At 37.9% G+C, this 21,920-nt stretch overlaps 1 protein-coding gene across 1 annotated transcript in view; it reads right to left on the bottom strand.

Moving 5' to 3' along the window:
• Positions 1 to 21,920, bottom strand: part of LOC104638028 (histone-arginine methyltransferase CARM1) — an 82,636-nt gene that overhangs the window by 3,172 nt on the left and 57,544 nt on the right. The window contains exons 6-12 of the mRNA XM_075741044.1: positions 13,303 to 13,480; positions 10,436 to 10,526; positions 8,477 to 8,558; positions 6,606 to 6,691; positions 5,119 to 5,208; positions 3,418 to 3,555; positions 1,595 to 1,684 (exon numbers count right to left, since the gene is read on the bottom strand). Coding sequence (XP_075597159.1) covers positions 1,595 to 1,684; positions 3,418 to 3,555; positions 5,119 to 5,208; positions 6,606 to 6,691; positions 8,477 to 8,558; positions 10,436 to 10,526; positions 13,303 to 13,480 — 755 coding nt within the window. The remainder of the gene's footprint in view (positions 1 to 1,594; positions 1,685 to 3,417; positions 3,556 to 5,118; positions 5,209 to 6,605; positions 6,692 to 8,476; positions 8,559 to 10,435; positions 10,527 to 13,302; positions 13,481 to 21,920) is intronic.

The raw sequence follows: 21,920 nt of genomic DNA, 5'->3' as shown, positions 1-21,920 counted from the left end.
TCTCAGAGTTCTGGTAATTGCTATGGGAGGGCAGGGGCAGAAGGAGAAGAATCAATAAACAAAAAAAAAGCTAATGGAGCCTCACAGGGGAAGCCTGTTAAATAAGGTTAGTGTGTTGTGGCAGGATTTCACAACCAAGCACTCTAAGCAGTAATGTATAAAAGAACAGGAGTCTAAATTATTTAACTCAATATGGTTAATTGGTTAGCAACCATGAAATCACACAGTGACATTTTTTACATTCAATTTTCAAACTAGAATACTGTTTCATATAACTTAAAGTACTTATATATGTAACACACAACTTGACATTCTCCCCCCTGCTTTCTTGCAAATGAGCGATAGCATTCTGAAAGTGATTTCTACATTTTATGTAAGTTAAAAACTTCTAACAAAAGCTTCTTTTGTTTCTAAATGAGTAGACTTCTATCACCTTTGAAAAGTCACTCACATTTACACAATGGGTGCTGAGGGTAAGTATACAGATTTTAGAAGATCAGTAAACTTACTCGTAATCATCCTCACAAAAAGCTTTTAGATTTAGTGTTAGCCAAACCAAAAACATAAGCAAGCTAGACACGCTCCATGTCACAGGTCAAATCTGAGGAAATTAATCTTTTCCAGTGCATGGCTTTATTTATAGTTATTGCAAGTCTTCCATGAACAATCTTTATTACAAAGACATTTTACTAATTTAATCAGAAGGGTCCCACTCAAAAGCCAAAATGACTGATGTGATGCACGTTTGATGTACAGATGAAAATTAATTAATTTTCATCACACACAATGGATACTTTGTTTTATAGGATTACTGTGGAATTGTCATATAGGTCTGAGTCAAAAAAATAGGAAATGGGAAACACATAATGAGGGAAACATTTTCCATGTGTTCCCCTGGAAAAAAATCACTTCCACCAGCTGTATTTGCCTATTTTATGCCAAATACAGCATAAGAATGAGAACGGAACACAGCCAGCCTGATTTTTTCAAAAATCTTTTTTTGTTTTGGAAGAATTGATAGCTTCTGCCTCCTGCTTGTTTTGATCTGTAATTGACAGCTTTTCCCAAAATATGGTGCTGCAGCAATGCCTCATGAAGGTCCCTGCTCAGTTGGAAAGGATTGCAGCAGGTAGATTTTTTTCCTCCCCTCATGTTTAACATAGAAAGGACAGGTCCGTCATGTCAAATAGTAATATCAATTTATGTCCTTAGCAGAGTGCATCTGGGCATACTGCTGATTCCTTGAGTCACAATGATGCACATCACACAACAGGAAACAGCAAAAGTATAGTATAGATTTTAAGTATGCATTAGTTCGAGTAAATGAATGTCTACTATATTGTCACAGCACTAAATCATTACAGATCTTAAATAAAGTTTTTTTCTTTTGCTCTTTGTCATGCGGCCTAAATAGAATATTGGCTTATATAAGTAACTACTGCTAATACAAAACAATGATGCCCTCATACTGTAGAAATAGAATAAACTGTAAGGCGTCAGAAACTTGTTCTTCCACAGTAGGTGTGCTTTGCTTCCTGTCATACAAGATGTTACCACTCTACAATGGTATATTTTAGTCAAAAGCATTTCTTACCTAAAAAATGGATTCTTTAAATCAAGAATATTATCAGATTTAAATCCTGTCTGGTCCACCATAGCCACAATCTGAATATCATAACTTTGTCTGCATCAGAAAGAGAAGTATAAAAAAAGAGGTAATGGAACTAAACCAACTATAACATCTTGTGTGAAAACACACCAGTGTAGTTATTGTGTGAATAATAACCACTTAGTATAACAAGCAAAGGAAATGTATTTGCAGTGGTATCAGTGCAAGGCCATGATTATATAATCATCTCTAAAGAAGTAAAATTACAAGATGCTTATTTAAGAGTTTGCATCTGAAAATAATTTTGCACTGATAGTATTCAGTAGTGAAATGTCTTTTCCCTCCTCTCTAACAGAAATACTATAAATTGCAACATTAGCAAGTACAATCAGAGTATTATTTCATGATCAAAAATATATAACTGGCCAAACAGCATTAGGTTAACTCTTGTCATAATCCTGGATTTCACCAGAAAGGATACGTTTCACAGGACTTTTTGCAACAAACTGAGTTTACACAGAAAAGTGAAGAGGACCAACTGAGCAGAAGATGCTGCTGAGTTACACAGAGGTGCTATGTTGGTCCTGAAAGCAGACTGGCTTTGTGGCAGGACTTGTGAGCCCAGTGCTAACACATGGTTAGAGTGCTTCTCATTCTCAGCCTGGCAAGGTTGCTAGCTCAGGCGTCTCCAATCCATGCTCCGCTGCAGATATGCCTTACGTATTGACATATTTACAGCAGAGGGCTGTGTGATCACTTTGTGGCATACAATGTTTCTTTTATATATTAAAATATAAATACATTTTTACATTTGAAAGAGATATATCAAGATCTGTATTATTTATTTTCTCCGTGAAGAGTTTCTAAGCAGAAGATCTGGAAATTTGACAAGTCCCAAATTAAGTATTTGTTGCTGATGTGATTAAAGAGCCCTGGAAATATTACTGACAGCTTTGATGTCACTGGAATCACCTAACTGATCAGCATGTTTCCTCCCTCAGAAAAAAAAAAATAAAAAAAAAATTACCTTCCTAAAGAGAGGAGGCTCTGTTTTCTGTTAAAACTACACATACACATAAGCAAACAAGGCTGCAACTTGTGTGACCCAGTCACTGGAGGATTGTTTTCAAAGCAAAGCATAGGAGTGGAGTTACCAAACATTTGACTGTCAGCAGGAACAGCAGAGAAGTCTGGTGAGGAAATACGCCCTTCCAAAAGCAGCCATCTTCATTAGCCTCAGTGGAAGGACAAACAACACATGAAAAGCACTATACTTAAACAGGGAAACACGTCCACAAGGAGTTTTTTTCAGAATTAGAAGTGTAATGGATTTGAGATCAACCCCACTTCTCCTTGCCTCTGCACAGGACTTTCTGAGAGACAAGGGATGTTGGGCCTTCAGGCAAACAACCAGGCTGCTGGTGAAGACACAGCCAGAACAAGGTGTGGAAAATGACTGACATGACCTGAGAAAATTGTTGTGTGTGAAAGATAGAGTGGAAAGCTGACAAAAGCTGTGAGCAGCACTCTGAGGGAAGGCAGGAAGTGACAGGCGCTTAAGGAGAAGCGATGTGAGAAGGAACATCACGGGTAACTGGAGTGGAACATGGAGACCTTTTGGTGAGCAGACTCTCACAAGGTCAGCAGTGCCTACATAATTATATCGGTGATACCAGATAAATTGGTAATGGTACCAGAAATAACAAATGTGGGTACAAGCACACACAAAATTAACTGGTGTCTTTTTTGGGTACTTCTAACAAGAACAGACACACTACAAAATCTTATTGGGAAGCTTTTACACTTACCGCTTATTGGCAACAAGTAAGACTTTCCCTGAGAGAGTTTCCCCCTCTTTAGCAAAAAGGGGCGTCTGAAGAAGGCAGCGTACTTGGTACCAGTGAGTGAGAGGTTCTGTCGGTGCAGTGGACAACCAAACAGTAACCCTAAAACAAACCAGAAAAACTATCATCTAGACTTTCTGTCCCTTTTGGAAACAATTTTAAGTTGATAGACCTTTATGTATGTGAGGTCTCAAGTGCTTATAATAAACTTTAAACTGCCTTCAAGTAAACTTGGAGAGCAAGCCTACCCTATGTTGGAAAATACATTATGCCTCATTTTCTTTCTTTAGCCATACTGTGCCTGTCACCACCACATCCATGTGCCTAAGCCCATTATGGAGATTCAAAAAAGACACTCTTCAGACTCCTGTTTTCTATTCTTTCCACACCACCAGGACAGAGAATACTAATTTCTCGCTCCTCTTAGCACTCAATTTCAACAAATTACAGCAAATGAAGTTTTGTCCTAAATGTGGCAACATGATTCTTCACAATGGCAGTTTCACCCTTAAACAACACTCCCAAGAAGGTCCTATACCCAGTTTTCACTTGCAAGAGATATTTCAATAATACATTGAAAGGAGCTGTAGGTGCAACGAAAGGGATAACACCGGTAATACTGTGAGCCCAATCCACTGAGATTTCAAGTGCTAAGACAAAGGCCTTCCAGAGTTGTAGAAACATGAAAGAGCTACTGATTAAGCAACTGCCTACTCCAAAATAGAGGCCTTCTCTGTGGAGGACTTCAGTCAGATCCTACAAATCTGCAATTTTCTCTTGTTTTAACTGATGTGGAGTTTTTGGTACCTTTTCAAGATGAAAAATTTTACTATCAGCTGTTAAATACATATGTCCATTTTTTAATGGATATACTATTCTGAATTCTTGACAATACTCATTTCAAAGGCTAATAAAAGACTTTTATCAACAGAAATAAATAGAAGTGCATTGTACAATTTATTGAAAAAAATCACCTCATCTAAAACCAGAGCAATTTAACTGGGAAATCAACAAGTCTTATCTAAGAGCTAAATACAGATAGCTGAAATCTATGTATTGACTGCTGAGCAAGTTTATCTAATTTTCACCTACTTACCATACCAGATGAATGTCCCCATTTTGAAATAAATGCCTGGTGCTACAATGAAAAATCATCCCAAGCCTGGTGAAATTTTCTCAATTTCCATTTTGTTAGCTGGAACTTGCAACCTGCTCTCCTTTTTGCCCGCAAACAAGACCAGCCCAAATGGGAAAATCCAGCCTATGTTCAAATGCTGCTGCTTTACTTACAATGTAAAACACAAAAGCCTGTAATATTTTGCTTCCAAGCAAAATATTACAAAAGCAATACTGTTTCTTAACCAAGAAACAGTATTGTGTGGAACAGTGCATTTTGACCCTCAACAATTCCTGGATGTGGTCCACCATAGGTAATATGCACTCCAATCAATTAGAAGCAAGTTCACCACCACCTAGTTATACTGCTAGCACTAGGTTATCACACTTCTTGTTACCTCTAGAAGGCATTATTTCTTTAATATCAAGGAATTACATTACAAACAAGGTCAGCACCAGATAAAGGTCTGGCACACTTTGTATGAAAGATGTGATTTTTTTTTTTCTCCTGTAGGTAGTATTCCATAGGAAGAAGGAAAAAGTACTTACAGTGATCCTACAAATGCCACATCAAACCAGAAGGCCAGGCCATGGACTAGTCCAGACTGTATCATTTGGAAAACAAAAGGGATTTCCATTCTGCAGGAGAAAAAACAATATGCTGCCAAAGTAATTTCCAAAAAGTACTGGAAATTCCACCAGAAACCTACTTTATACTAATTTATGTATTTCCATTCTTATTAATCAGTTTATGTCTTAATTTTCTGTATATTTTAAAGGATATGCTCTTTTTGTCTATGTCAATAGAATTAACCAATGGCACTGATTTAGGTGTTAAGTTTTTTGTGCACCTTATTCAACAGTAGAATCAAATATGCCACTACACAAGTGTTACTGCATCATTTGTGGCAACACTGCAGACTGTTATAAATACAGGGGTTCAGTCTTTCCAATGGAAAGTTTCCCATTCCCAGTGAAGGACTTGGATTTCGTTTAAATAATATTTTGAACAGGAAAATGTTTCACTACAAATTTGACAAACAGATCTACTACTGGAACCAGAAGGAAAAATTGAGCTGCTTGAGCAACAGCTGGAATATTTTCCCTTCCAAAAGAACTGTTACTGGCTATGTAGTTGAACCCAAATCTCACCCACTCTTGCAGAAACATATCATAAAATTAGCATTCAGGTATGAACATGTTAGTTCTGAGAACCACTGAAGGAAGTCAGTGCTAGCTAACTGAATCTGGAAAGCCATTCTCCAGCTGTTCCTCCTTCTTAGACCAATTATTCTCTCTCACTAGACCATGTCATTTATACAATTACTTGTGAGTCATGTTGAAACAACAAGGGTTCAGAGTTTCAAAGACAGTCTGTGATATTTTCCCCTGATGACAATGTCTTTCAAGGACTTGAAGTACTCCCTCAAGTTCTCCCATATGGTGCATTTTATTTGACAGATGTACTAAGAAGGCTTCTCTGCTGTCATTCTGGGACACAAGGGATGCAGGTTAGTTTATATATAAGATTTTCCAACTCAAAATTTGAAAGAGCTCTGGAGGGAAACAAAGAAGTACAGCTGGCTCCTATTACACTGGTAAATGTTTAAAAAAAAGGAGATATACAAGAGTTCTGCAAGACAGCCTGTGATGACACCATTTGACAAGGTCTTTCAGGATGTCTACAGAGAAAAAACCAAAAATTGCCTTGTAACTAGATTTAAATGTGTCCCAAATTATAGTGCTATGAAATAAACAGTGTCCTCTGGAGCCCATTTTATCCCTTTCAATAGGAAAATTTTGTGAACAGCTCTCTGGTGTTTCACAGGCTCACAAATAGGCTTCTTTGCTAATACTAGACCAATTGTATGCAGATGAATGCTCCAGTCCATTACGAGCAGTGTACTAGTCATTCTGGCATGCCACCTTCCTTCCTCCATGTCCACCACCAAAGCTTCCTCTGTCTCTGAGTACCAACGATCAACAGCCAGTTACAAAAATTAAAGATTAAGAGTAGGTTGCTGTCATCTGCTGACCTATGCAAATCTTCCTCAGCAGCTTCCAAGAAGTTAACGGTGTACTTCACTGTCCGGGCCATCAGAATTCTCACATCAAAAGTATCCTATGAGGGAAAGAGAAAGAAAGAAAGAGAAAGAGAAAGAGAGAAAGACAGAAAGAGAGAAAGAAAGAAAGAAAAAGAAAAAAAGAAAAAAAAAGAGTTGCAAGTGTTATCATTCTCTCTTGTCAGTGTATAAACTTGTTTTCTGTTAAAAAACATGGGAAAAAAGACAAAAATCAACCTTCACCCCAATAAACTTAGTTTAAATGTTTCATTTTTTAGCATTCCTTAGAACAGTTAGATTTTGCAATACTACCAGGATTTAATATATTTGATAGCTTACATACCTATCAAAAGACTGTTTTATTCAATGTAGAAACAATAAAATTTGTTCAGAAATTGATTACTTGTAAAAAAAAGTGGTGGGCTTATTTGGCTGGTTTATTTGGGCTTGTTTTTATTTTTGAACTACACACATTTTAATGAGTTCTTCTGCATTGCATAGTAAACTTAGCCAAACTAAGACAGTATGGAAATACTTGGAAATTAAATTATGAAGTATAGGAAGCAAAATTACTTAATAGCAATTGCCCTCTAGAAAAAACTTAGGAGTAGTCAGTCAGCAAATGAAAACTTTTCCCTTCCCTTCATTTTTCTTCTTTAATCACATGTACTAATCCGAATCAATCACTGTTCACAAGCTCTTTCATAAGCAAAGCAAACTCTTAACGTAAAGGGTTGTATCACATCCCCCCCAGTGAACCCATCTAAGAACTAACATCTATCTACAGACTAAGGGGAAGCCAAGGAGATTTATGATTTTTTGAAAGAAAAAACTATTTATTGTGGCTGTTATTGGACAATGCATTTCTGATCTCTTCAAGGGAGGAAGAATCTTAGCTGAGAAATCAAAGCCAAAGATGTACTTCATACACGATGCAAGTATGTGCGGTCCTACAGATTACTCCATTCTCTAACTGAAAGCCAAAGAGCCACAGCACTGAGAATGACCATGCTATAGTCAAAGATATGGCTGAAATTTACAAAGGCAATTGAGAGTTTTCTCTTATACGTTTCAAGTACTAAAAGCAGTCGAGTGCAGACGGTCACATCAGTAGTCTGATGGTCTTTCCAGATTTCTGGACAGGCTTTAGAGTCTCCATGTGACAGCAGCTACACTGCTATAACTACTTAAACTAGTTAGCCTAAAGCTAGCCAAGATTTGTTACAGTCAGATTTATGAGAGTGAACCTTTTCATTGCACTTACACTGAAACATTATACTGGGGCGAGGGGTGGGGACTGCTTAGGTTTTTTTCCTAGAGAGGTGAGAAGTATTTCTCCTGCGTTCTTTCTAACTAGGTACCACCTAGACTTTTACTAAAAAGAAAGAAGGAGAACAGCAGCTCCTAGGATATTTACATATTTTTAAAAAAGATTGATTCATAATACAGAAACCTATTTGCTTGGCTGCTTTCTCTTTTCCTTTAATTTGTGGATCAGAGATGGGTAGGGAAAAATCAAGGTCAAGTCACTTGTTTAAGAGACTGCAAACACTGAGGGAAGCTAGTTGCATGTTAGGAAGACAGTTGTTCACATGCTGTGGCTTCCTAATGTGTGCATATCTCTATACATCTGTTATTCATAGCAAAATCAGGAATATTACATATAGTAGTTAACCTCTGACAGCAGCTCTGTTCACACTCACAGAGTTAGTTACTGGCTCTCTACTCAGCAGCCACAGAGCTCTGTTAAACAAGGAGGCTACTGTACCTGTAGGATTTTGTGGAGAGGACAAGATAGGAAGAGGGAAACCCACAAAAAATAACTGCCAGACGTACAAACCTACCACAACAGGTTGTCGAAAGTACTCAGCCACAGCTGCACCATGCAGACTGGACAGGTTGACCCCATAAAAGCATTCTTGGTACCTAGAAACAGTAACACACAAAACGTTTAGGGAAAATGCTTTTTTCTGGGTTCCAACCAGACTCAGGAACACTAACTGTAAACGGCAGGTGAAGTGCAGCTAAGCACCTCTTTCCCTTTCTCCTGTCTGCCGAGAGGCCAAATTGCAGCCCCCCTTAGCTTACTTTACTTTTCACAGAGACATCTTGCAGGCCTCCTTAGCTTACTTCACCTTCTGCACACGTGTCACTGAGGTGACACGATCCCTTCAAATGGACATATGGCAACATTTCACACTATGCTTCTGAAAGAATCCACACAGCAAGCAGAGAATAGGGAGAAGGGCTGAGGAACTCTTAAGCTACTTTTGTAATCTTGAGCTATTCCAGAATTGATGGTGGACCTTATATAAATCAAAATAGTGATGAGGACACCTGTATTACAGGTCTGTTCCTTTTTATTGACATTAAAGAGGAAAATAAACGTCATCCTATATTAACTGAATGGGGAAAAAAAATAGTATTTTTATCTTACCAATGCATGCAAATATGCATTTAATGTATATTCAGGCTACTTCCAGTATGAAATTTGAAATGAAAATATACATGCTTGCAGTAATCCTCCTCCTACATATAACCATCTCATCAACTCATTGAGAAGTTTAATAGATATCTTTACTTCCAGATAATATAAACAAAAAGGGATGGAAAGGGGAAACCACAAGGAAGCTCAAATCCTTGTGATGGAAGTGTCGTCTACATACAAAACCATGGTCAAGCCTTCCAAGTCTTCAGAGGCACTTAAAACGGGAAACTTTAAATGTTTGTTCTCATTGTGACAACATCATACAACTCCTAAACTATCATAACTTTTTTCAAAGTGGATGAGTTAGTCTAAACCAATCTGGCAATATCCCTTTAATACTGATAAATTCTGCATTACTAGTTCTGTGCTAATTGTGTAAGGGGAAGATGCCCACATGATTTGCCTTAAAGATATCTGACAAGATATCTTTAAGGAAAGAACTCAAATAAGCACAACAGAGGAAATCAGCTGACACTAGTAACTGCAAGTGATCTTTTACCCTTTTCCATATGTTTGCTGTACTGTATAATTGAGTTGTTTGTTTATCACTGAGGAGAAACACAGACAAAATGCACACTATTTATAACCACTTGCTGTATATTTATGCTTTGTATCTTTCTATCTTTGCCAGGTTTTCACCAACAAAGACAGCAGCCTGCTCTTCTATGGTAGACTATACATTATCACACTTTTAGGAATGATTGACCTTTGCTGAAATGGAGTCATCTCCTCATTAGAGTATCACTGTAAATGTTTGCTCCTATATAGAGCACAGCAACAGCTCAACAGTGGATAGTAGCAGTAGGACACTCCAAGGCAAAAGGAGTACAATTTCTAGTTAAAGCTGCATGAAAAATTTAGGTGGACAGAAAGCAACTACCAAATTGGAAATTGTTCAGGACATGGGAATTAATACTTAATCTCTGTGAAGACTGCCAAGGAATCTTTCCTGTGCTCATGCACTTGGGACTTCAGGCAATACAATGATCACCGTCTGCACCATACTACACTTTGGTGTAGCAAAGGAAACGCTAGCACCTGATTCACAGTCAATGCATTTTCTTGCGGTGGATGCTTTATAGAGTCAATTTCTCTTTCCAGAGGAGACCTAGTCAGTTCTAGCACTTCCTGAGAGATCCTTCACACTTGCACAATAAACAGTGTAACTGTGGGCCAGAGCAGAAGTGAACATGGAGAACACAAAAGCATTCTCTTTCAATGTTGACAGATAGTTTATGTTGAATCAAAGAACTGATTTAATTGTTAACCTCTACTGAATCTTTGATAAAAATAAAATAACATAAATAATCATTACCAAAAATTGGCTCTGGAGTAGTGTTCCATGTACAGCTGCTCATCAGAAAAAGGAGCCAAATGAATGTCACTGAATGTTGGGAACATCATTCCTAGTAACAAAAGACAATATAAAGTAGAAAAGCAAGTGTTCAAGTAGCATTTGGACAATGCTCTTAAATACATGGTTTAATGTTAAGGTTGCCCTGTGTGGAATCAGGAGTTATAGAATCACAGAATGGTTAGGGTTGGAAAGGACCTCAAAGATCATCTAGTTCCAGCCCCCCTGCCATGGGCAGGGACACCCTCCACTAGACCACGTTGCCCAAAGCCCCATCCAACCTGGTGTTAAACACTTCTAGGGATGGGGCCTCCACAGCCTCTCTGGGCAACCTGTTCCAGTGCCTCACCACTCTAACAGTAAAGAATTTCTTTCTAATATCTAATCTAAATCGACCCTCCTTCAGCTTAAACCCATTACCCCTTGTCCTGTCACTACACTCCCTGATAAACAGTCCCTCACCAGCTTTCCTGTAGGTCCCCTTCAGGTACTTGAAAGCTGGAATTGGATCTCCCCAGCGCTGCCTTTTCTCCAGGCTGAAAAGCCCCAACTCTCTCAGCCTGTCCTCATAGGAGAGGTGCTCCAGCCCTCTGATCAGCTTCAATCAGCATCAAGTTAGACTTGATGATTCTCATGAGTCCCTTCCAAGTCAGGATATTCTGTGATTCTATAGTCCCACAGACATCTCTACAGGAATGTCTTCAGTAGCAAGAAACCACCAGTTCAGAAGCAGCATTGTCATACACTTCAGATATCTTAATATGTAGTTTCATTAATATATGGGTTACTGAAATGTGAATATGCTAAAGCAGTTAGTAAAAAACCCAACCAAGAACAACTTATAGAACAGACCAGAATATTTCATAAAGTCCTAAAAATTTTATGGTCTTATATCCAATATTTGAATTGTTTAGCTTCCTTCAAATTAAGTGAAATGCTTAGCTATTAAGTACCTTCTCAACACTCTCCAGTGGAATTATAGCACCTTCTTTGCTTATAGCTAACCTAATAAATATAACATCTGTGTGAAGGATTTGCATTAAAGCTCAGACTTGATCTTGAATTAAACTGCTGGGTATGGTTTGGGTCAAATTCTGAAGAACTGGTGTTACTGGATGAAGTAGTTATATGCACTTCACTCTTAAGACTTTTATCCAGGAAACACATAGCACTTCAGACTAAATACTGAAAATTTTACAAACACAAAAATATATATTACACCTTTTTTTTTTTTTTTTAACACATGCTGAAATCGAGAAACAGAATTTTATTTGCATGAAGTGGCAAATCACTGACAGAGCAGGGAATGAAATCCTGATCTACTAGTTTGCAAGAACGCATTTTCATTAGGACCTCGCACCTTAATGGCTCAGGAAACCAGAGGAATTACTTTCCATTATTTTCTGTGGACAGTGCATCAGATTGCCTAGCAGCTTAAACAAAACCCCTTGTATTCCATTGTGCATGTGTCAATGGAAGCAGGAAACAAAGCCTGGTCATTTTGAACTACATTTGAGCATATTTCCTCACCCTTTTTTAATCTGGTATAAACCACAATGCCTACATAGTTGAAGAGGATGACAGGTAAAGGAGGGGAGTGAAAAGGAGTCCACAGGAATTTATACAAAGAACAACACCCACTAACAAAATAGACATGCTTTTTAAACTGGCTGTGAGGTGATTAAAAAGTTTGCAGAGAATTTGGGACAGAAAGTTTCCAAACCTAACTGGAACTAAATATTAGCAACTTACTCAAAATATCACAATTTCAGCTCACTTCTTAGACAATCATTAAGTTTAACAATCACCACATACAGTGATTCATCCCCATTGTACAAGCCAGCAACCAGAAAGTTAGGCATGTATCTTTCAAGGCCTTCACTCATTTAAAACAGTTTTCAGAAGCCCCCCTAAGAAACTAGGCCTTAAGAATCTACATGGGAGACTTAAGATCAGTGTCTGACTTTAAAAATACTACCCAAATGTGCTTTGCAAGTTTGAAACAACTCAACAGCAAAGTCATTAGCTCCCTGCATTGAGGCACAGATTCAGCCCAGGCTTCAAAAACTTCCATGCTGCAGTAACTTTATCTGAGAAAGGTCTCTTTAAAGAAGTCTTTTAAAGAGAGACGTCATAGTTTGTCTTCAGCAGTTCCTGTAGAAAGATTTATCATTCTGCAATTGGATGCTCATATTTGCTTCTCAAAGAAGATTCCCATGAGGCCCTGGAACTTACAGATTCCATTCAACACTCCAACAAACACAGGAGGGATGAAATACAGACCACTGAACACTGTGAATCTCTCATATGTCACTCAAAAGGCAACATCCAAGTATTAGAATAAGGTATTTGGGAGAAGCCCAATGAAAGGATGTCAAAACGATTTGAACTTCACAGTTTTCCCAAAGACAATATATTAGACTTTTTCCACAAAAAAATCTCATCCTATTTAACCATTCCTCTCTCATCTACATTCCACTGTATGGCAGTTGAGGCTAGTGTGCCATCGTCTATTGTGATATGTTGCAACAGAGATGCAATCACAGTATATATTGCAGCAGGTTAAGATTAAAACACAAGCAGAACTTAGCAGTCCAACAGCAGCATACTCAAAAGCTATTTCCACTGTGAAACAGCAAGAAGTCACAGCATAGTACAGTAGCAATGGTGACCGCATCATTATATTAATTCCCCTGGGTCCCCTAGATGTTGGTGGTAGAGGTAGAATGAGGGTATAAAACCAAACAATCCTGGACCACCAATTCAAGTCTTTTTTGATTCTTTCAGAAGCTTTTTATCTTCCTGTCTCTATGCAGGGGCTAACTCACCATTTGACTTCAACCATTTTTTGGAATGGAGGTAACTTTCCAACATCCTTTCGTTGAACAGCATATAACCCATCGGTTCAGAAATCACCACATCAACATTCTCAGGGAGGGAGATCTCCTCAATTTTTCCAAACAGAACTGTAATCTTGTCAGAAAGGTTGTTGTTTCTAACCAACAGCTGGAGGAAAAAGCACACAGAAAGTGTTGACCCCTTTGATGAGCAGAATTTATATCAGAGATCTTTAATTAGCATTAAACGCCCTATAGTGCAAACTAACTCAGTCTGTTAATCAGAGTAAAATAGAAAGGTAATATATTTTTCCTTGCTACACCAAAATTTCTAAAGTCTGTGTCTTACTGGAGCAAACTCAAAGAAATTCATTCTATGGAATCAGCAAGTGACAGTACAAGTACTGTTGTCCTGTAAGAGATAACTGTAATCAATATCTACAAGAAAAAATATCTACCAGAAAAAGGTGGATATTTTAATTCAATACAGAGATTACAAAGAAAGAATCTTCATAATTTTCCAAATTTTTAAAAATACTGTTCCTGTGTGAGTTCTGTAGTCATGAAAGGATGAAGAAACTTAAGACCTGAAAAGTTCGTGGTAAATTCTAAGCATAAATGGAGCATAGCACTATATTCACATAAACACATTCAAATGGGGCAGTACTTAAAGCCAGGATACCAGAGATTTATTCACTTCTATGCACATAGGGAACCTCGGAGCAAAACATTTAATGAATGGAAGAACTGGAGCTAAAATTTAATGTTTGATATAGCAAGTTATTAAGGAAAAGAACAACCTTCTGAAAGCCTCTGTCTACACATAGATGCATATCCAATTTAGCTGTAGTGTACTCATACAGTATCTAAACTGCTTATGTTTAAATAATGAGTAGAATCTGGGTTCTTCTGGAACAAACTTATAAAAAAGCAATTATTTCACACTAATCTGAAGTGTCTGCTGGGAGAGTCTATAAAATGAAGCACCCTTTGCAACAACACAGTAGGAGATTTGTACTGATGTCCAGAGATATCAGCAAAAATAAATATACACAATCCACTAAGTAATAGAAAACACTCCCTCACAGATGTACTTGAACTAATATAATTGTAACATCAACAGAAGTGCACAATTACTTCAGCAAACCTTTTCCAAAACAGACCGGGCCTTAGGTAACAGTGATGAAACTTATAACTCATTCTAACTGGAGAAAGAGAGACTAATGCTGGTATTAGCTGATTCACTGAAATATGAATATGCTAAAGCAGTTAGTAAAAAAACCCAACCAAGAACAACTTATAGGACAGAGCAGAATACTTCATAAAATCCTAATAATTTCACGGTTCTATATCAAATATTTAAATTATTTCTCTTCCTTCAAATAAAGTGAAGTGCTAGCTATTAAATACCTTCTCCACTCTCCAGTGGAATTATAGCACTTTCTTTGCTTATAGCTAACCTAATAAATATAACATGTATGTGAAGGATTTGCATTAAAGCTTGTATGGGTGATAATTAATGATTTTCAGCAATAACCTGCCAATATAAACTACATGCCAATATGATAATAAAACTGCTAAACGAAACAAAAATCTTTGTACACTAACATGCTATCAATTAGGTAAATAACATTGCTGCTTCTTTTACTGACAGTGTTTGTATCTAATTCTAAGAACAGGTTGACAGATTTTGTTTTAAAAGTTTTTTAAACCAGAGACTCCGTGAGCAAACACATGATGTGATTTCATTTTGGAAATGAAATTACCATTTTGCTCACAGGTAAATTCTTAATCTAAAAATAACTAACTGTCAAATAACAGCTCAGCAGCAGCATGGATGTATAAAGGCAAGATGCCTAAATCATTTCAGACCCTCACAGACTGCGACAAATAACTCACATAGTTGGCTAGAGGGCAGCAGAATATTACAATATCTCTATCATATGCAGTGGAGATGCTTATATTATGAAAACTTTTACTGGAAATAGTAGCATGGAGACAAATAGAAAAGGTTTTTCATTGCTATTCTGTATTATTATTATTATTATTATTACATAACTTAAAAAAAAAACCCAATGTTTTTCTGCTTTCCTACCCTTAGATATACCAAAAGATCCAGAGGGACATTGACAGGCTTCAGAGTTGGGCCCGTGCGAACTGTATGAAGTTCAACAAGGCCAAGTGCAAGGTCCTGCACGTGGGTCGGTGCAGTCCCAAGCACAGCTACAGGCTGGGCGAGGAATGAATTGAAAGCAGCCCCGAGTAGAAGGACTTGGGGGTATTGATCGATGAGAAGCTCAACATGAGCAGGGAGTGTGTGCTTGCAGCCCAGAAAGCCAAGCGTGTCCTGGGCTGCATCAAAAGAAGCGTGGCCAGCTGGTCGAGGGAGGTGATCCTGCCCCTCTACTCTGCTCTTGTGAGACCCCACCTGGAGTACTGCGTCCAGCTCTAGGGGCCCCAGTACAAGATAGACATGGACCTGTTGGAGCAAGTCCAGAGGAGGGCCATGAAGCTGATCAGAGGGCTGGACTCCTCTGAGGACAGGCTGAGAGAGTTGGGGCTGCTCAGCCTTGAGAAAAGGCGGCTCCGGGGAGATCTAATTGCAGCTTTCTAGTACCTGAAGGGGCCTACAGGAAAGCTGGTGAGGGACTGTTTATGAGGGAGTGTAGTGACAGGACAAGGGGTAATGGGTTTAAGCTGAGGAAGGGTCAATTTAGATTAGATGTCAGAAAGAAATTCTTTACTGTTAGAGTGGTGAGGCACTGGAACAGGTTGCCCAGAGAGGCTGTGGAGGCCCCATCCCTGGAAGTGTTCAAGGCCAGGTTGGACGGAGCTTTGAGCAACCTGATCTAGTGGAGGGTGTCCCTGCCCATGGCAGGGGGGTTGGAACTAGATGATCTTTGAGGTCCCTTCCAACCCAAACCATTCCATGATTCTATGATTCTAGGAAAAACAAAGAAAATTCAGAGAACCACTGTCAGTACTAATCTTCTCATTTAGAGTGTAGCTATGACCTGGGAAAGCTGAAGTTCCCTGTGCTTTTGGCCTTCTAAGGCTTAACACAGATAGAAACTGCATTTTTAAAAGGAATTTAGCTGATGTCAGGTTTTGGCCACAGAGTCTTAGGGAACAGAAACCTCTGCTTATTCACACAAGATTCTTCTGTGTGTCCACCAATATGCTCTGACAGTGGCAGAATCAAGAGTCAAGGCAATTCTGCATCTGCCAAAATCTCAGACTGCCAGGAAGTCAATGAATGCCAGTTTAAGCAAGTGTTTTTACATGCATATCTGAGACAGACTAGATTAAGACGTTGATTTATTTCAGGGAGAAGATCATATGTCTTATGGCAGCTATTTTTTGGTGATTTTTTACAGCTGCTTAATTAGAATTAATGAACAGTTCATATCTAGCTAGATTGGTGGCAATGAAAAGGTTTGACAATTTTAAACATTTTATTTTTTTAGAATTATTTTTTTAAACACAAAGATGATTTCTCTGAAACTGAAATTTACCATGCACTATAAAGTCTGATTAGTGGCTCATTATCACATGAACACAAGCAAAAATCAATTAATTGACATTAAATATAGGAGAGCTACAGTCTCCCACAAATTCCATGCATCTCTTTTGTACAAGAGGAAGATTCTACAGAAGTAATGGAAATAATTTACAACAGATACAGAACACAAATGTATTATATCAAATGCACATAAAATACTGTTAACTTCTACTCCCAGGCAATATTAGTCCAAACCTGAGATTTTAAAATCAATCAATCAATCAATCAATCACTTTGAGGTGGCTATAAGCTAACAGCTATAAACTCTTTGTCCCAACTACCTCCATCTTGTCTGAACTGACCTTATTTTTGACAAGCTTATTAAGTTAATTCACCCTCTGCAGCACCTTCATGAATTGAGGGGTTTAAATATAGAAAGTTATTTCTGCCATCATCAATCTGACTTTGCTGCTTAGGCAGGAATATTGGCCATGTCATTTAACAGATAGGCCTTAAACAAACTATTTCTTCGTCTCTTATACTGAAACCCCCAACACATATCTTCAACTTGACAGCTTGCTGGTTTTACTAATCTAAATTGAAGTTTCTTTATTAAATATTAGAAATTTTTGTGCCTTTTTGCAAAAAAAACCTTATTGGGAAATGAAGAACAAGCACCTAATGGTGATGGCAGTAGAGCTTTTTGACTCAGCGCCTTTGGGAATTAATAGCAAATCTGTGGCAAAAGGAGAGGAGGTATATCTGAGTGGGTGTGTTGACAATGCTTTCACCTCCCACACAGTATTTCGTAAATTCTTGCAATCACCAAGTTATGGTCAGACAATATGTTGGAACAAAAGGAGGGAAGTAGTTTCAATATTTCATAGCTGTAGGGAAGGAAAAAAAAATCCAGAGGGGAAAAAAAATCCACCCAGTATTTTATTATTTTGTCAATGACTGAAAGGAGCGTGTTGTTTTCAACAGCTGCACTCCCTTGTGATTCTCCTAGATTTCAGAACACTCTGAAAGCAGGGCAGGATTACAGTGATAGAGGATAACACTGCTACCTTAAAAAAAATACAAACAGTTAAATTTATATGTGGTGTATGTACTCACTTCAAATGAGTTGCATTAGTCTGCCTTCAAATGTGGCTACATTGGCATTCTGGCTATTTTTTCCTTTACATTTTTTCATGCAGCATTTATGAAAATTAAATGCTCAAAAGTATTTGGTAAAATAATAAGAGTTTGTTTGACAAAAAACAGATCAGAAATGATCTCTCTAATACATACAGTTAAGCAGAAACTTCTCACATACATCTCTCCTCATGAAAGGTCCAGTTTTATATCCAGACACCACAAATCTCTCACCCAATGAAACAGACACAAAAAGAGGCCCAACTGTACTGTAAGTCTGATAATCGATGTCATGGATCATACAAAGCTATGAATAATTCAAGCCTTTCCGTATGACTTCCCCCAGAAATATCATGAAACACTATAAAATATCATAAAATGTTTGATATTTTGACACCAGGATCCATCCCTAATGAAAATCAGGACTCTGTTTCCTCTGGAGACCAAACAAAACTCTGCAAAATTCCTCATGGAACAAAACCAAACCCCTGAAAACTCCCAAAGGACTTCCAAAGTTGGCAAACAGATCAAAGTATTTCACATAGATTTAAAAGATAATCTCTGCAAGCACTGCTATATGAACCCTGACAAAACAGTAAACAGCATGACAGCATCCTTAATGCTGAAATACAAATGGTCCAAAGGCTTTCTGTCTAATTGTGCAAGTACATACTTTTTAGAGATGGTTAAGAACTATGTGTTTGAAATTTCTGCTGTAATTAAACTTATTAATGTACTGAACACTGGGAGATACAGAGAAAACAGCATAACTTCTTCCCACTACATAGAAGACTCAGAGGACTCATGTAGGTGAAAATATATGTATGTGTTAATAACATGCCTTTGTGTAGCACTTCAAAAAAACCCCACCAACAAACAGTAATACAAAGTTAATTTGACATACACATTCTCTGTTCATTTTTCAAAAGCAAACACCAAGACTGACAGATGGCCCACCCAAACCCCTGAGTAAAAATGTGACAGAGCCTTTAGTTGGCTGTAATCATCAGCTGTCATAGATAAGAGTACAGTTATGCAGCTGCAAAAGAAAGTCAAATTAGTAGAGTTAGTCTATCAGGTAGCTTTATACAACTCCACCTGCTCAGATTTTGCACCTCAGCAGAAGTTGCATTTATCCAACATCATAAGTCACTTTTCTGACATCACCTAACACAAGCTTTCAGAAGTAATTACACTTACATCAGAACTTAAAATATAACGCTTGGTCCACACTTTAGAGTTCATATGAACTACCAAGCCTTTTAAATATAGAGGTAAACTAAGAGTGTATGAATGAGGTGTTTATTTTACACTAGTTCCAAAGAATATAAGGAATCATAGAATTGTTTGGTTTGGAAGGGACCTATAAGATCAGCTAGTCCCACCCTCCTGCCATGGGCAGGGATGTCTTCCACTAGATCAGGTTGCCCAAAGCCCCATCCAACTGGACCTTGAACACTTCCAGGGAGGGGGCATCCACAACTTCTCTGGGCAACCTGTTCCAGTGCCTCACCACACTAACCATAAAAAAGTTCTTCCTTATGTCCATCTAAACCTACCTTCTTTCAGTTTAAAACCATTGCTATCCTGCCACTAAAGGCTTTTTTGAAGTGAGTACCTAGAATTTATATGCCTGTATTCAGCTTAACAGCTGAAATCCACAATCCATCTTCCTGAGAAACAGTTTTTTACACAGTTGTCTTTTGCAATGGCAACATATTGCAAATATTTTGGTTTCCCTTTTTTCATAGAATTATAGAATGGTTTGGGTTGGATGAGACCTTTAAGATCAGCTAGTCCAACCTCCCTGCAATGAACAGGGACATCTTCAACTAGATCAGGTTGCTCAGAGCTCCGTCTAACCTGATCTTGAATGTTTCCAGGGAGGGGGCACCTACCACCTCTCTGGGCAACCTGTTCCAGTGCCTCACCACCCTCATCATAAAAAAATCCTTCCTCATATCTAGCCTGAATCTACCCTCCTTTAGTTTTTTAGTGTGCATTATCACCATACCATGTAAACACCACACAGCATCTGATGTACCAGATGAGACAGCAGACAACTTCCCATATAATTAGATACAGGTAAAGTCTTTTAATCTAAATAACAGAAAATAAAAACAGGTGCAGTTTATTTGTTTATTGCACGGAAGATAGTAAGGTGCACACAAGTATTCGCTAAAGACTTCATAGCAAATAACAGCAAAGATTATGGTGCTTGAGACAGAATCTTTGCAAGACTGCCTGCAGTGCACATCAAATGCTTTTCTAAATTCCTGTATGTGTCTTGCAGGCAAATTGAGTCCACCCATAAATGAGCACCCTCAGAGAAGTCGTAACAGTCCACTCAAGGTTAATTATCTGCCATTAAGTTAATTCTCTCATGTTTGACTATTGCAACAGATTAAATAGCAGTCTTACATGTAACAACTCACTATTCATGTCCCATATAATGACAGACAGCCAAGCGGTTCACCAGAAGTAATTTTTACTTTTAATAATCCCATCACTAGCTGACCTCCACAATACAATCACGTTTTCCTCATGCATAGTAGCTTTTTCTTTCTGTTTATCCAAGTGCTCTATGTACATGTTTTTTCCAGTCTGTTAACGTTAATGTTTCCCCTTCGTCCTAGACAAGCTTCTCAGAATCACATTTCCTGTTTACACAAAACAACTAGCAGCATCAGTCACTTTCAGCCTTATTTCTTCTGCTCCCCACCATTTTTTTTGGCAAAGGATTTACTGAAGTAGTGAAATTAGCAGATTGAGATTGCTTTCAACTCACATCTCATGCACACACCACTGAAGAGTACTAGCTATCATTCACTCTACACAATATCCTCCCTATTACAAACTGGTTTGTTAGGCAAGATGTTTCAAACTTATTTCTCTACCATGGACAGCATGTGGCAGGAGCCAGCTGCCAGCAGTTGTATATCCAAAACATGGAGTCACAAAACAGAAGAAAAACTGGTGCAGAGTCATGATAAAGGTTCACATGGTTTCTCTCTCCTCTGTTGAAGTTTTTGAAACAGGAAAAGAAGATAGCAGGTAAGCATTGGATACACAAATGCCAGGCAGAAACTATTGTCTGTTAGTGAAAATCCAATAGGTAGGCCAGACTGACATGAATGTAAACAAAAGGGGACAATAATATTCAGAATTCCTTTGAATTATATTTTTTTCAGTGTAGGGAAACAGCAAAGTACTGGAGGAGGAAATAAATATTACACTCCTTGGACTATAATAATGAGTTGCATTTTAAAATTATATACATTACAAATCTTCTGTTGTCATTTTTAGTGTAAATGCAGCTAAAACTATATTTTATGACATTATGGAGTCCTGTATTTAAGCTGGAATGAAAAATACAAAGAATTTATACATTAATCACTACTTCTACCTGGAAAGAAATAAAAATGTCTAATATCCCCATTTTCTTCTTTAAGATCTAAGCAATTATCTCAGTTTCCAATAGCAATGCATTTGTTTCACAATGTTACAGTTGACAGCTGGTGCTCACCAGCCTTCACCAAGAGCAAGGTTGCATTGCTGCATTGTGGGAGGAACATTCAGTGAACTGCTGCATGCTCATTGTGTGGACTTAGAGGAACCATGGACTCTTAATACTGCTAATGAACATTTATATTCTAGACCAGTAAAGCAAAAAGAAAAATGAATATCTAGATTCTGCAAACTTTTTCTAGGTATGGGATGAAAAATCCTCCACCCAACCACTTTTCACCCTCTTGCACATAAAAATTCAGCTAGAGTTGATCAATATTGACAACATTTATAACAATAATGCTCACACTTCTACCCACACATTCTGATGTTCACCTAAATAAGCAGAGACTGTGAGAAAAAACATGGACATTTTTGCTGTTGCTGCTATTTGGGATTAGAACTTTTTAGGAAGTGAACTCCTCCTAAGGGATTTAGTTACCAATACCACTTTGAGTGCTTA

This window comes from Balearica regulorum, chromosome Z, assembly GCF_011004875.1.
Source record: "Balearica regulorum gibbericeps isolate bBalReg1 chromosome Z, bBalReg1.pri, whole genome shotgun sequence".
NCBI classification, from domain to species: Eukaryota; Metazoa; Chordata; class Aves; order Gruiformes; family Gruidae; genus Balearica; species Balearica regulorum.
The sequence above is the reverse complement of the archived record's forward strand: the minus strand, read 5'-3'. Positions and strand labels throughout refer to the sequence as shown.